This window comes from Anser brachyrhynchus (genome assembly GCF_964034855.1).
Source record: "Anser brachyrhynchus genome assembly, chromosome: 9".
In the NCBI taxonomy this organism is placed as follows: Eukaryota; Metazoa; Chordata; class Aves; order Anseriformes; family Anatidae; genus Anser; species Anser brachyrhynchus.
The window spans coordinates 8,206,501-8,222,676 of NC_137703.1; the positions used below are offsets into that span (position 1 = coordinate 8,206,501).

At 39.0% G+C, this 16,176-nt stretch overlaps 1 protein-coding gene across 4 annotated transcripts in view; it reads left to right on the plus strand.

Moving 5' to 3' along the window:
* The first annotated feature begins 57 nt into the window (after positions 1-57).
* FXR1 (FMR1 autosomal homolog 1) overlaps positions 58-16,176 on the plus strand; it is a 29,025-nt gene continuing 12,906 nt past the window's right edge. For 2 of the 4 annotated variants that reach the window (XM_080604598.1, XM_080604601.1), the window contains exons 1-6: positions 62-187; positions 9,160-9,212; positions 12,370-12,463; positions 13,280-13,351; positions 14,786-14,934; positions 15,367-15,460. In XM_080604598.1, coding sequence (XP_080460724.1) covers positions 137-187; positions 9,160-9,212; positions 12,370-12,463; positions 13,280-13,351; positions 14,786-14,934; positions 15,367-15,460 — 513 coding nt within the window. In that variant the 5' untranslated portion in view covers positions 62-136. Of the gene's footprint in view, positions 188-9,159; positions 9,213-12,369; positions 12,464-13,279; positions 13,352-14,785; positions 14,935-15,366; positions 15,461-16,176 lie in introns of all 4 variants that reach the window. The other 2 variants (XM_080604599.1, XM_080604600.1) reach the window with 2 other exon arrangements.

Below are 16,176 nucleotides of genomic sequence, written 5' to 3' on the forward strand. Positions count from 1 at the left end.
GGCTGCTGCGGGCCCCCCCCGCGGCTCGGCGTGGGGCAGGCCGGCGGCGGTGCGCGGGGGCGGGGCGGGCGGGCAGCGCCCCCCCCGGCGGTGACAGTTTCTAGAAGCACGTCCCGGCGGCCTTTGCGCTCGCAACATGGAGGAGCTGACGGTGGAAGTGCGCGGCTCCAACGGGGCCTTCTACAAGGTACCGGCGGCCGGGGGGCGGCGGCTTCCCGGGGCTTCCCCCGCTCTGTAGGGGCCCGGGGGCGGCCGGCGGGGGGAGTCCTGGCCCTAAAGGAGGGGGCAGGGGCTGGTGGGGGGAAAGGGGAGAGCGGGGGAAGGTGTCGGGGTGTGGCGGGGGCGGGGGGGCCGCGGAGGGCGCCTGAGGGAGAGGGGCCGGGGGTGGGTGGGCTGAGGAGGGGGTGCTCGGCCCCGGGTGGGGGAACGGGGGGTATGTGAGAGTGGTTTTGGGAAGGAGTGAGGGCCTTCGGGTGGGATGGGGGGAGCTGAGCCAGCAATCATAATCTGGAAATAATTCTTTAACGATCTCGAGTTTATTTATGTCGTCAGAATGCTTCCTTCGCCATCACCCCCCCCGGAATGTCAGGATGTTGCAGGATCAATGCAGAGTACCCTCAGCTGTTGCCCGTCAGTCATTTCCCCTAAGCCCGGCTTCAGATGTTTAAGAATCCCAGCGCTTTTTATGGCAAGAGCCCTCTGTCTTCCTTTCCAGGAGGGCTGCTTCCAGCCAGCATTGTGAGCACTCAGGGTAGCCGTGCTCTGGGAGTGCTTAATCTCAGGTCTCTCTTTAGCTATTAAGCCTAACCACATACACGGTGTGGAATTGCACATGCATTATCCCAGTTGAGGCTGGGGGGAGTGTTCTCTTTTTTTTTTTTTCTCTGAATTTCCTGTTTGCAGCTGTGGATTTGGCTTGGAAGTCATTTGGTGACTGTACAGTATGTAAAGGCAATTGGTCAAAGGACTGTAACCAGCTGACTCCAGGAGTTAGGCTTTTTTTTTTTCCAACTGGTTATCTATTAAAAGAGTCGAACAGGAGATAATCATATAAGGAAATAATTTAATGGGGTAAACTATGCCCTTGATACGTATTCCTCTTAAATTTTTACCAAAATAAGTAGATAAAAAAAACTGTGAACTAGGTACATATTTAGGTGGCTTATAAATAACCATAAAGAAACCCACATCAAAAGTATTTGTATTTAGAACAGGATACTCCTAAAACAGAATTGATTTTTTTCCTGTCCATTAGAAAGCCAAGTATTTGGAGATGCATTTCTTAGCTTTCCATTGTCCGCATTACGATCTTCGACAAATCAAAAAGTATGAGCTAGTTGTTTCTTCTGCTTAAGGGGGATGTGAGACAAATAGGAGCATTAGGAAGTATACCAAATCTTTGGACTGAGAGGAGTTGCTTGCACAGCATTTATTACAATTAGCCTGATTTGAAATCTGCAATAATGACGTCTCCTTCTAAGTCGGTGAGAATTGTCAGGCTTGGATTAGTACCATCATGTGTTTGGCCCTGTGGATGGTGCTTAATGAGCAGAAGTTTTACGTAAAAATGTCATTTAATGGCTTTCAGGTTAGTGAAATGGCAGTTAGGTCCAGCGATGGAGCCATTCCATTCATCATGGTGAATGGTGAGGTTAGAGTGCTTGGACCCATGGTAATGAAAGTCCCAACTCAAAATAATCACTGTTAATGTGTAAAAATCCACCCCAAAACTCCATAAAACAAATAGAAACGTGATTTTAAAGGATTATTTTTGTAGTGAAATCTGTGTGTTTGGCTCCATTTTGTGAGTCTTACTGTTGAGGTAGGCAGATGATGCCCGCATTTGGAGCTAAGGAACAAAACGTCCTGTTGAAAGTTTGGGAAGCAAAGGAAGGAGGTGTATCAGCCTCATGGAGAAAGTGTCCTGTTTTGGACACTGATAGCATTGATACTAGCATTTGTAAGGTTATAAGGGGATGAAGTTTGAGGTTTGCAGTCAGAACAATCTGAATTTAGATTCATTATCACAGCATACCTCCTGGTAAATGAGATGAGAAGGATCCTGCTATGCCAACAGAGATAAAAAAAAAAAGAGTAATTATGTAAACAATTACATGACAGATTTTTTTAATGAGTTGTTAATACGATCTGCAATTCAGCTGTAGTAGCAGCAGTGATTAAATCTGTTTTAGTGGGGTTTTAGTAGCTGTTAGAGGTATGACCATGATAGATGAAATTCTGTGATTGCTACAAATTAATCAGAAAAGCAATGCTTTTTATTACAATAGGTAAAAAATCAGTGTTGTTCTTGATGCATAAGTCAATGGAGATGGTCATAGACACCCCAAGATATTCTTTCTATTCTGTACAAAAAATATGATGTAAATTTCACCTTCTGTTTATAAATCTCCAAACTAATTTTATGCCTTTTTTTTTTTTTTTTTTTACTTTGCTTTAAATGACTAATATAGTCTGGAGAACAAGACAGTATGTTGTATTTTATCCTGAATTCTCAACCGGTAAACAACAGAGCATGTTTAGCCATTCCCTGCATCTCAGAAGACTTTGTATTCATCTTAATATTGAGCATCCATTGTCTTTGAGCCCCATCGGTGCCATCTCTAAAGTGGTTAGGGTCTTGCGGAAAAGATGAGGTTTGAGTTGCGGAACAGGAGGAGAGTGGACAGAGTTGACAAGCTGTACAAGTCAGCAGTAGCATCTGTTAGGGTTATGTTGATTGTGAGATCAAAACGGTTGAGGCCTTCTCAGTCACCCGCACACTTAAATGTTTCCTGGTGCTCAGATGGAAGCTCCTGTGTTTCAGTGTGTGCCCATTGCCTTTTGTCCTGCCGGCTGTGAAGGGGGCCTTGGCGAGAATGAGACGAACACTTCTGTTTTGCCCAGTATCTCCCTCAGCCATTTGCTTACATGTAAATCTGGGCCTTGCAGTAAAATGACACCAAAGTACATAAACTGAACACTAGATAGCTTACTCTGTGGAATCCTTCAGTGACATCTGAATAATTCTAAATGTCTGTTGCACTTACCATTGTAGGGATTTCCACGTGCTGGAGAGCGAACTCCCGTGTTGGATGCCCTTGCAGTCTTTCTGTTCTAGACAGTAGCTGTCCAGACTATGCAGAAAGATGAAATGCGGTTAAAATGAAAGTAGAATTAAACCCTTCACCTTCAATTTAGAGGTTCTAAAGCTCATCCTTGGTGCCTCTTTCAGGAGGTTCAGTTGTACTAGTAGCAGGCCTAACCATAGATCTGTTAGAAGCTGGCCTTAAGGTAGAGAATAGCCAAAATTCTGCTAAAGAAAATGGGGGTGAAAGAGAAGTGCACAGTATTTCTTCACGTGTAGAATGTCGAAGCACAGTGAGCAATTCTGTGGAATAAAATACTTATGTATAAAAATATAATGGCTTTTTTTTTTTTTAATTAGTGGTTTTGAGAAGTTCTCTGTGAGGCCTTCTGAATGTCTTCTTAGCATGACAGTAAAATAGGAAACTGTCATTAAGAGGATAGCTTACACAGGTATTATTACACCAGGAAACACTACAGTAAATGGAATGAAATTTTTTTCTGTAAAGACTTCAACTGTCTTTTGATGGACAGCATTTATTAAATCTAGCCCTATTGAGTGGGAACCATCAGACATCTTAAGGTTGTTACTGCTCTCTTGAAACTTGCATAGTTGCATGAAGTATGTCTAGTCATTGCCATTGAAGAGCCGTTTTCTTGACCCTTTTAGCCTGGTAAAAAGCAGATGCCACAGGCAGTGGTTATTGATTTCTGATGTACATAATCAGTACAGGTTGTCTTTCGGAAGTTTTGCCCTTTGGGAATACGCATATGAAGAATGCAGCATAATAATGTGAGTGCCTTAGGCTTTATTCATAAGCCTAAAGCAGGAGATTCAGTGCTGAAGTTCTTGCATGACTCTCATAAGGACCTGTGAGTTTACATGTGATAATTATGATTGTGAATGGAAATAAGTAGTAATGTGGAAAATAAAACTAAAAAAGCATTTCAGGATTGTTTCCTACCTGCTCTCTGCTTGTAATGCTTGGTCTGTTTTCTTCTATCAGTTCCTTGTAGCAGGTGCAGCTAATCATTTCCAATGAAAATAACACTTTGAAGTTCAAATCATTGGACAAAAAAAATGGGTATTTATGAGCTTCCTGGGTTTGCTTTGATTTTTTTCTATGAGGGTCAGTATGGAATAGCAATAGTTAAGTAGGACATTTTGCATTTGTTACATGAAACAGTTGTGTGTAAGTCTTAATTGAAAATACTAACAGTTCTTGGTTCTGACAGGAGTGAAAGGATTGGTAATGGGATACAGGCTTCCTGACCTTTATGTCACTGATTCAGAAACAGTCCGTGGTACCAGATGCCAGAGTGTTTGCTGTTTGAAATTTGCTCAGCAGTGAATACGGTGATCTTAGTGTAGTTTTTAGCGTGCGGGTGTATGTGACTCAAAATCCAACACAGTGGCTGGCCATCTCTGGAAGGAATGCCTGCAGCTAAGCTAACAGCCTTATTTTTAGACTGGGCTGTCCTATTTGGGGGTCAGCTAATCTTAAGAAAGCAGGATGAAGTGGGAACTTAGATTGCATCTGGCTGTTACACACGTTTTGTGACTCCCTGGAACTGAATGTAAAAACCAAATAAATGCAGATGTGGGTGTGTGTATGCACACGCACATAGTTCACCGTGAGTGCACTTCAGTAAGTCCTGATCCGTTTATGTTATCAGCAGGTCCTAATCCTAAATCCGTGAGCAAAGCCCAGGTAAAAGGGAGAGACTGTGTGTTGTTTGTTGAGAGGTGAAGTCTCAGCTGTGGTGATTTTGGTGGCAAACGATCTTTTCATAGTTTCCTGTCCTTTTGTTCATACTTTGTACAGCATGGCCCTGTATTAGACTTGCAGACTCTCTGATCCCACACCTGGGTGAGAGTGCTAGCCGTGTATATTACCCCTCAGCTTACAGGTGCTGGTGTCGGGAGCCTGGCTTCTGCCAAGTGAGTGGCAGAGACAGGTCGGTGTCAGAGTGCCTGGGGCCCCGTGTGCCATTAATAGCCTGTAGTACAGTAGAGTCTCCTGGCTGCCTCGTGAGCAGCTAGCAGGGCATACATGGGCTTCAGAGATCCAGCCTGCTGCATGAACTGAGGGATTGGTGCTAAAATCTGGACAGTTTGGCTCTGAGGTGTGGCAAGGTGAGGTCACATTAATTTGTCTTCCCTTCCTGCACTCTGCAATTCCGTATGTGGTGTAAAACGCGTTTAGAAATGTTGCGTGTAGGCTGGCTCGCTGGTGCTGCAGATTCCTTGCTGTGTGTTCTTGAAGCCAGTAGAGTTGCTGATGGGGATGTGTTTGGTGGTCTCTTAGCTTGCTGAGCCTCATCACCTGTTCGTCATGAGGATATGCTGAATGCTGGGTAAGGAAGAGCTCTGCAAGTTTAGGTATTGGTGTTACCTGCCTTCGGCCATCACTGCTAAATTAAACTTCAGTGATGGAGTGGCTTGTTCATCTAAGCAAAAGTTAAGTTGTGTCTTTAGTTGGTAGAAAACGTTTCTGATACATTATCAGATGTGAGTAATGCAAATTTAGAGTACAAATCTATTTATATTGGTTACCTCACTGATGAAGAACTTTGAAATTCTTAGTTGAAAACCATGATATTTACTGTTGTATGTTTTTTTACGTTCATCAGGCCCTTGCTGAAAAAATCCTAGTAAATACGTAGGATTTAATGTAAATTCTAATGTAAAAAATAAATTTACTTTATATTGCAAAATATCTTAATTTCAGTTTTTCACAGAATTCGAGAAAATGTTTATAAAAAGAATTTAAAATCATCTCTAGGGTCTTGGAATACTCTTTTAAAAAAAAATACACTAAACCTCATCACGATGTATGTGAAATCTGTTTCTGTGGTTTTATCTTGGAGTTATAAGTGACAGCTGATAATGTTTATAGTAAAGTTCAGGTTTGTAGGTGGGAAACCAGTAAGGAGGGCTTTTTACTTTCGATAAATGTTTCCATATTTTTGGCATGTTTCTTGGTAGTGGTCAAGTAATTTCTTAGAAAACTATATTTAAAACCTATATTGAATCCTGATTACTACTAGTTGTATTACAAATGAATTATCTGCCCTATATACCTCAGGCTGTCATGTTTTAGTTGCTGTAAATGTGTTTTCTTCCCACCAGTAGTAGAGAAACTGATGATAAGAGAAAGTATTAAACCTGTTTTTTGACTTAGCATGTTACTCCCTCATTATTTCTTATACTTGTACAATTAGAGTCTGATCAGACTCTTCCAGGCTTCACAATATCATTACAATTATTTAATAATTTAATATTTTACTTGTGTCCTTTGCTGACTTGACGTGGATACCTGATGCTAGAATATCTGGTTTAGAGTGTTTCTCATGTGAATATTGTGGACTAAGTGAGAATACCAACTGAAAATATTACTCAGCTAATTCTAGTCATAGTTTAGTAGTACCGCTACTGTAGTACTGCTAGTCTTGAGTCTATGTAGAATTCTGGTATGGGAAGAGCAGTGCACGTGCTTTGAACTGAAAGACTCACTTGTGAGAAGAAGTTCATGAAACTTCTGGTGTTGTAAAATCTATAGATTCTTTGTTGGAATTTGTACTCTGAATTGTATTTTAAAAAAAAAAGTAGTGCTCAGTGTTTGTGTTTATGTGGCTAAGTTTTGTGCATGGACGGCTGTTAGTCTGCTGCTGGTCATACCTGCAGTGTTGCTTGACTTCCCTTTCTTTGGCAGGACGTTAGTTGGAGAGTTGGTTGTGAATATTAAACCTGGTTGTGCTGTTACCCTGAAAGCCAGGCTTTACCTAGTAATGGACTGATTGCCACCACCGTTGGAATTCGTTGTCTTTCATTTCTGATGTCATTTTAATGAAACCTGTAACTAGTCAGTGAATTCGGGATTTTCAAAGTCCACAGAGCATTGTTCGGAATATTTCCCAGGTGTTTTGTGCTATCTGATCGTGAATCTCTCTTGATTTTTGAAGTTTTTCTAAACAAAAGGAAGGATAAATGAATTTGTATCTGCAAAATAAATTTTTGGCTACTACTAGACTGATCTTAGAAGCGTTTTGGATTCATTAGAAATTAAATAAATTACCCCCCATGTTAAGTACTGTGAAAGCATGTAATAAATCAGAGGTAAGGTTGTCAGTTATGCCATAAAGCAGCAGAATGAGGCGAAGACTAATATCGAATCAGAGGCTCTTGGAATGCAGATAAAAGGCTGTCCGTAGTAGCGGGTTACATCTCCCGTTGGTAAGTTGTCGCTGACAGAATGTTGGCCTGCATAAACTTGATTCATGCTGGTGTGGCTTGAGTGATTTTATTTATTTTTGGCTATTCTGAATGAATTGTTGTAGAACAACTTCTATTTCCTGCACTTTGTGTTGCAGTAACTTATCCCCACATTGGGGCATGTTTAAAGGGACATCGGTGGGATAAATAAATAGTCAAAGTTCTGCTTTACCTCTGTTAGCTGATACTTCCAGCAGTAAAATTTTGTACGCACTTTATGTCTGTTTAAAGAGGCAAAGAGCATAGCTTCAGTATTCCTGTCCAGTTTATCTGTCTAGAAGCTTTCTTGAAACTGAGAAGTCCCTGATGGTGTGCATCTTCACCACCAACTGTTGCAGTTGCCTACATCTCAAAGAGATTTGCCTTCCTCGCCTTGCAGTGGCAAGGTGACCTTTCAAAGGGTTGATTTTACGAGGAACATGCTGGATGGTTCAACAAGGTGACTTTGGTGATTTCTGGTGACCTGGTGTGCTCAGGATCACTGGTCTGCTTTGTGCCAGAACCAGTCTTCTCTGTTGCTGGCAGATGGCTTTGAGTGCAGCTTGCTTAGGGTGCAGGAAAGCAGGATGTTGAGTGAATCCTGCTCTTTGTTAAGATCGCCCAAGTACAAGCTCAGGTAAAAGGAGCTTTATTCCTGAAGGCCCCTTGCAGCCAGCTGTCAGTGCGGCTTCCTTCATTGTCCCTGATTAGACTGAGGGGATCCTGTGCTGAAATTTCTTTCCCAGAGCTGACACATGATACCTCTGTGGGCTCCTTACTCCTTGCACAGCTGATATGTTCTTCATCCTCCTCAGTTGCCAGTTTCTCAAGTGGATATAATCCATTCAGCAGGTTCCTGGAACTTATCTGAACAGAGCTATGCGGCTCTTACTCATCTGAAACTGCAGGTTCCTTCTTGCTCTCCTGTGCTAGGGCAAATACCAAGCTATGGCAAAAAGTGGGAGTAGTTAGAATTTTTTTGTCTGTTGTTTTGTCATGTGGATTTCTTTTATTTTTTTTTTTTTTGCACCATGCCTTCCTTCCTTAACCAAGAAATGGAGGAACTTAATTTCCGCATGTGTATATAAGTACAGCTGAATCAGATTGTTCTTCGCCTTTAGGTTTTTGACATAATCAGTGCATCCTCAAGAATTCCTCTTTTCAAAAGGAAAAAAAAAAAGTAGGGTTTTCTCTCAGTTGTTCCTGAGATCATAATAATGTGACACAGAATGATGTGAAACATTTGCTTTGTTTTTCTATAGGTCCTGCAGGTATTTTACCTCATACTGTCCCCAGTTCTGTATTTGAAAGGTGATGCATGTAGCCATGTAGCAGCCCGTATGACCAATTTTTAGCCAAGTTTGGTGTCACACCATTTTGAAGGAAAGCTGCTTGGGATTCATTTTTGTTCTGAGAATAACACCTGTAAAAGCAAATAGTACAACTCATGGTACAATGTTAAACAGCTGTGAGTAGCACTAACTGCCCTGGGCTTGGACCTGTATAATTTTGCTCCTGTAAAATAGTTGTGTAGACATGTAAATAAAAAAACTCAGGAAGTAATATATCAGTTGTAAATACGCCGGTTTCATTTGAAGAGGCACATGAAATAACCTATGTTCAATATATTTCTTAGCATAGATGGCTAAGTATATCAGCAACCTCATGCAAGCAGTGGGATTGTGTCTGAGAACTTTCCTAAATTCAAATCCCAATATTGGTGATGCTCGGCTGTTTGGGTTAATTTCAAGCTGTACTGAAATTGCTGCCTTGTTTTGATTTCATGTGCCTTCTTATAACAAAAACTGTTTTTGTTTTAGGGATTTATCAAAGATGTTCATGAGGATTCACTCACAGTTGTATTTGAAAACAAGTAAGTATTTTATTTTAAAAAATCATTTATGTTTTGTTTTGATATTAAAAGGAACTGGGCTTCATTAGAAAAGTGTTGTTCTGGAAATAAAGGCTCACTATTCAGTCTCCATGATTTCGTGAGTAGCTGTAGTATCATAAGTGAGCAAGTCAGTTAGGCATTCATTTCCTTTTTTTTTATATTTTAGTAATGCCCATAGATGTGTTAGCCAATTTTAAGTAGAGAATAAGTGGTGGCAGCTGCCTGCTATTCTTATATATAAAGCAAAAATGGAAATGCAAATATGTAGCAAAAATATAAAGCAAATGGAAAATATCAAAGTATCTCTATTTACTAAGCAATTCATTATGTCTAACCTGGGGAGTGCTTGTCAGCATCATCAACCAGAAGAAACAGTGCAAGTATTCTGAGTGATTTTTTTAAACTATTGAAGAATATACATACATGTACACACATTCAGTTTAAAGCCAGTTATTTTTTTTGGTGTGGAAAAGTGCAAATCTGAAAGCACTGGAGAAAAAATTATGCATGCTGCCCTCTTTATTTATTGTATAAGCACAGCAGCACCATCAGGGACCTATAGCAGCAAGTCAAAGATAATCCATGGGATGGTAAACTACAAATGAATACTTGCTAGGCATTCTGACTGATAACGCTGTGGATTACCTGAGAGTTTCCAGTGTAATTTAGGGTATTCGGGGAGTCACATCCTCTTTGCTGTTTCCCTTCCAGTTGCTAGGTGGAGATGCTAAAAATGTGACTTCTTTTGGTGTGAAAATTGTTAGTAAGCCCTGCCCACATCAACCTGTACATTAGTCTGAGCTGTTCTTAAAGGAAGGCTGGGGGGGGGGGTAACGTAATACTAGAGAGTATGCATTTGTGTATGCACAACACTACATAATGTTTAATACGAGTGTTTATAATTATAAAATCAATATTGTATAATATTGAATAAACATACAATATTGCTTATATAATCTTAGGATGTGTGTTACATCTATGTATATATTCACGCATATGAAAAAACTCTAGGGAGGAAAAGGTAATCCTAGGGTTTACTCTGCAAAGTCCAGTCTTTGATTCTTTCTATCCTGTATTTTCTAGCCCTTCTTTACTGAATAATGGTTAGAAGATGAAGTGGCAGCCATAATTCGTGCTAACACTTAATGAGGAGATTATGGAGGCTGTTACTGTCTCCTTGGTTTTCATATCGACAACACTCATTTCCCACTCCACCCACCCCTCAAAAAACACAGCTTTATCCTGTTGTTGATCTGAGGAGATGTGGCCAATCTTCAGTTTCGTATTCAGCATCCAGGTTGCCTTTCTTTAAGGTTAGAGGCTCTTTGCCTCCAAGGCATGCTTTCATGTGACAACCCAAGTAAGCTAAAGGAAGTGCTTGTGGTTCACAGCAGCTGTCTCATTATTGACAAACACATTTCGGCTGTTTTATATCCATGTAATCAATATGTTTCAATGTGTGGCAGCAGCTATGTTCCATAAAGGATGGGCTGCGACGTAATGTCACAATAGATCCTATCAGGAAGTATGTAGACTACTCTAGTCATGCTGTGATGTAAATCTGATGAGTTATTACCCGTCTTACAGAGTTAAATTCATAAGGGCTTTAATAAAATTGAAATTAATGAGTGTACAGTCCTGAATGCATGATTCTGCTGTGATAGTGATCAGTGCTAACAAAGTAAGCAAGTGTACACTGCTAATGGCAGTCAGTTTACATTTTGCCTGTTGTTAGCCAGTCTTTACCTACAGCTATCATAAGGTACCCAAAGTTGGTTTACAGCACAAGTTGCTAATGATGATTTTGTGGCCGTAGCAATAATCTCTGGGCAGGTACTGATTTCTTCTAGGAAATATTTTGGGAAGAGGCAGAGAATGAACAAAGAAGCTTCAGGAAATGGAAACCTTTATTGTTGCATACAACTAAAAATTAGATATTCAGGTGCAGTTTCATGTAGGCCCGTGGGAATTTGAAGCAGCCCTATCAGAGGAAAGATTGTGTTGTAGGAAGCAAGCATGCTCTTTTTTTCTCATGTTTTGCACCAGATATTTGTTCCGTCTGATTCTCTTAGTAGGCAATTTGTAGCTGGTCGCAGGTCATTTCTTAAGACATCTTTCCTTGGCATTTCACTACTGAGATGCCCCAGTTTTGGAATTTTTGCCATCAAAACTTGTATTCTGGAAACTGAGCCTTTTGTGTACTTTTCCACTGTTTTATCAAAAAAAAAAATCTTGCTGCTGAAATGGGTAAGTCATTACTGGCCCATCTACTTACAGTGGATGGAGTCCATCTATGTGATTAGAGATGGAAGCAAAACTAGCTCACTACAATTTTAAGTAGATTTTATTGAAGATGCAAGGTCTCTTCAGTTACAGCATCTCATTATGGGCAATTTATAACTTTCTGTAAGCTCCTGTTGGCTGGATTCTGAAACTACAAGGCACAGTTGAAATTCTCAAGAGAACTTTAAGCTGCTCAGTTGTTTACAGCAATTTGTATCCTGTTGTTCAGTTATGATTATTTTGCTCATACTGTTTCCAAACTGAAGTTTTATATACCCTGTACTATGGGGAATGCATTTTGTCCTCAAGTCTTACCATTTGCCTTTGCACCTGTGAGAGTAAAAACTTAACAAAGGGGGCAGGGGGAACCCACACCCTGGGGTTAATGACAGTTACAGTTACAAGGATAAATGAATTACAAGTAATCTTTTTTTTCTAGCCCACTGCTGTTTTTCAGAAATGAGGTTTAAATAACACTTATGGCAAAAATACCATCCAACCTCAACAAAAGCTATCTGTAATCTTCCTTGTTTTTTTTGTTGTTTTTAAAAATTTAAGTATATCATATAATCTTTTCATGGAGGGTTTATGAAATCGGTTTAATGAACCCATTCAATTTTAATTCATTTAAAGTTAATTCAAGAATTGTTTTGTCATTAAATATCTTCTCAGATATTATTTTGGTCTCAACAGGGTTATTTTGATACTTTGCTTATACGGTTAACTCTAGCAATGGATGAACTGACTTGATTGTATAGAAAGAGTGATTTAACTAAACTGAGTTCTAAAAACAAGTTATTTTTAAAAAAAAAAAAAGAATTCTGGAGCTAATGTGCAATGTCTCATCTTTCAGTTGGCAGCCGGAGCGCCAGGTACCCTTTAATGAAGTCAGATTACCCCCACCCCCTGATATCAAGAAAGAAATTGGTGAAGGAGATGAAGTGGAGGTGAGTTTATCCATATGTTTCTTTTCTTAATGAACTATTTTGTTACACTACTGATGGTCTGTTCAAGATGGTGACAATTTTAAGTATATAAGCAAAGTAATGATTTTAAAATGGAGCACGTCTCTAGTAATGGATTTATTAAGCCAGTAAATAAAAAATGTTTTGATTTTCTCGTAGTACTTAGAAATCAAAACCTGCTGTCTTCCAGTGAAACTGGAAAGTAATCGTGTATTTCACTGAAAATTACCAATGGAACTTAATCTAAATTTTGAAAATAGTGTGTTTCAAAATTAAAAACCAAATCAGCTAATTTTCATTTTTCATCTGGTATGTAACAGTTAGAAATATTGTGATGTGAAAATGTAATAATGATCTTCCAATAACCTAAGTTTCAAACTAGGTGAAATATCTACTATGAAAATACCTTGTAGGAAATAGTTTAAATGATACTATTTTACAGAGAAGCGGCGCTATTTAGAAATAGCGAGTTAAACTGTGAAACAGAAGGTACATGTTCCATCCCTGGCTTATTGTAGTGTCTTTAGTATTTGTTTGTCCTTAGAATGGAAGCATCTTTAGGATACCATTGTAGTTTTAGGCTAGTAATCTAGTTTGTTCGTAATCCTGGCAGTGCAAAATAATGAAAATTTGTGCAAGGAGCGTGGAACAGTGAAAAACTAATACAAAAATTACTTCTGTGTAGCATAATTTTCATTTTCATGAAAATTAAAAAAGTTGAGATGTTCTTTCTTCATTGCATATCTGCACATCAGATGTTTTTGTTAAAGTCTGTTTTTTAACTACTTCCATTCCCAGGTTTATTCCAGAGCAAATGATCAAGAACCTTGTGGCTGGTGGCTGGCAAAAGTTCGAATGATGAAAGGAGAGGTAAACTATTTTAAAACTTAGTGCTCCCATGTTGTTACTTTCATGTTGTTATATTAAATAACAGTAAATATAAAAGCTCTTTGTGGTACAAAAAAAAAAATAATCTACTACCAGTACAAAAACATATCAAAACAGAATTTTAAGCCAAGATGACTTTGAAATGACCCATGCTGCATTCATGCAAGTGAGAGTTGTATTTTTGTATCTGCGTAGGCCACTTTGATTATTAGTAGTTTAATTGCTTGGAGGGCTGTATGCATGCATAATAATACTGGTTCTAACAAACATAATTTGTGAATTGAACTTGGTGCTAAGAACTTAGTAAGGCAGTACCCTTTACTTGCAGTTAAAGTCACTGTTTAAATTTAATTCTGGTAATTAATCACACTGTATCTATGAATGTGTTGTCGTTTCTTTTTTACATGTGTATTTCCATTGAGTGTAGTGTAAAAACATTTTTTTTTTTACATACGTCAACCTTGTATTTTGCCACTGGTTGTTATGGTTGCATCTGCAAAATAGCTTGTACATTTAGATTTTTTAAAAAAAAGGAAAAAGCAATGGTGATGTCTGGTATCATATCATTAAAACTTTATTTTTTGAAATGAAAGCAAGAGAATTCAGCTTCGTAGTAGGAAAGGCCCTATGTCTCAATGCTTCCGTTGTGTTAGATCCCCAAAACTGAGGAGAACAGGATTGAGGAAAAAAAAATTGTCTAACTTATGATACTGTTTTAAACAACTGTTAACAATTAATAACTGCTAGTGAATTCTGTAATGGCACGGTGATAATTGAAATAGAATTATAAGTAAGCAGTTATCAGAGGAGGATCGTGTTTCTTGATCCTTGTGGATGAACCTTGTTAAAAAAAGGAGATAGTTAAACTGATTTAAATTACTGTGTTCTTAACTTGGGGCTAATCTGCTTCTCTTACATGCCACAGAAGTTTGGGGTTGTACTATCAGTTTGCTGTCTTGCTTGGTTAGAAACTTTGGCTTTTAAACTGGAAGAACTATTCTTGCTCTGTATGGTCTCATCAGAGTAGTAAAAGAAACATTTTAAATCTCAAATTTGTTTTTTTCTAATTCTTAATTATCTAGTATTGACACGAGAAAATGATTTTTCATTCTCTGAAGCCTGGTACCTTTATAGAGCATTATCAGAGCATTGTCAAATTAGTTATGCTATAAAAATATGTTGTGCCAATTTAAAACTTAAAATCAGAAAATAGCATGTGGAAAAGTATGTCACAACATAGTGATTTACTCTTTCCTGATATTGGAGTAAGTTCTGTGTGTTCACAAAATTAGATAACCTGGTTTGGAGGACTCTTAGTGTAGATATGAATATTTTGTACTTTCTTGGTGTTGGTAATATTAGAATGTCTTCGTTTCCAACTGAAGTTAACATTTGAAAAAAAAACTTCTCCCGTAGTTTTATGTCATTGAATATGCTGCTTGTGATGCCACTTACAATGAAATTGTCACTTACGAAAGACTCCGACCTGTGAATCAAAATAAAACTGTCAAAAAGAACACCTTTTTCAAATGCACAGTGGATGTCCCTGAAGATCTGAGAGATGCGTGAGTAACTATGCACACTTTCATAATACGATGGTTAATTTATTGAGAAGTGTTGGGGGAATATTTTAAAGGACAACTGACAGGTCCATTAAGAACCTTGATGGTGGCTTTTGCTGCTGTAGCTGAGCTAGAAACTACAGGCTGGGGTCTGTGCTGAGCCTTTGGGGTGGGGGCACAAAAAGCAAGTGCTGAGGTGGGATCTTCAGGTCTTGCTTTCGGCTTGAGTAGCTGATAAACTCACAGCGAGTCTCTGCTACTGAGATTTGCCTTATAACTGTGATGATATGCAGTCCACAGAGAAATAAGCTCTGGAAATGTGTAATGAGAGAATTTTTCTAATTTCTGAACATACTTTATTGTAAACTAGTAATCATATTGCGTGTTCTGTTTTGATGCATCTTAAAATATTTTAACGATCGCTTATCTCCTCAGATGCGCTAATGAAAATGCACATAAAGATTTCAAGAAAGCTGTAGGAGCATGTCGAATTTTCTATCATGCTGAAACTGCTCAACTAATAATACTGGTAAGTATTTCGATGTGAATGTTGCATGAATTTTCAGTATGTTATTTACGTTACATATGTATTCATCTGTATGTTTGCACTGAATGCAGTCGAACTTGTCAAGCTATGTAAGTTGTTAGTGTTTTTAATATATGTAGATGTCTTTGTAGGGTAGGCCTTTGGAAGGGGATTGGCCTAAATTTAGGAGTAACGTCTCATGATTTTGTCATTGAGCTGAGTGTTTCAGTGACTTGTACAGATTGCTTAAAGCTAACTATAGCTTCCTCAGCTCTGGAATGGTGGAGTCTACCTGTACAGTATTAACACTTTGTCCTTTGACCTAAAGTTGGGTTTCCATGTGAAGAACTGCATCAGTTCACATCATGTTGAAGCCTGGGCGTGGACTGGCCGATAGGTAGGGTGGATTACCAGGGTTCTGAGAGCTTGGAACATAAGGAGTGACCAAGCATGATTCTAGGTGGATTAAAGTAGTTTTTGCAAAAATAGCTTGGTTGGTCTTTTCAAATGTGAAATTCCTTTTCCAAGCAGAGAAACATACAGCCAATAAAGAATTGTTCATTTAGATACTTCTGTGCCTGTTTTGTCTCAGTACATAGACTTCTTCCAGCAGTAGCTTTTCTGCATGGTTCTGTTTGTGATATTACCTACTTAAATCTGACTCTAGGGATTTGTTTTCCCTGCTTATTTCCTTAGCTCTCCCCCTGAGTCAGTGAGTG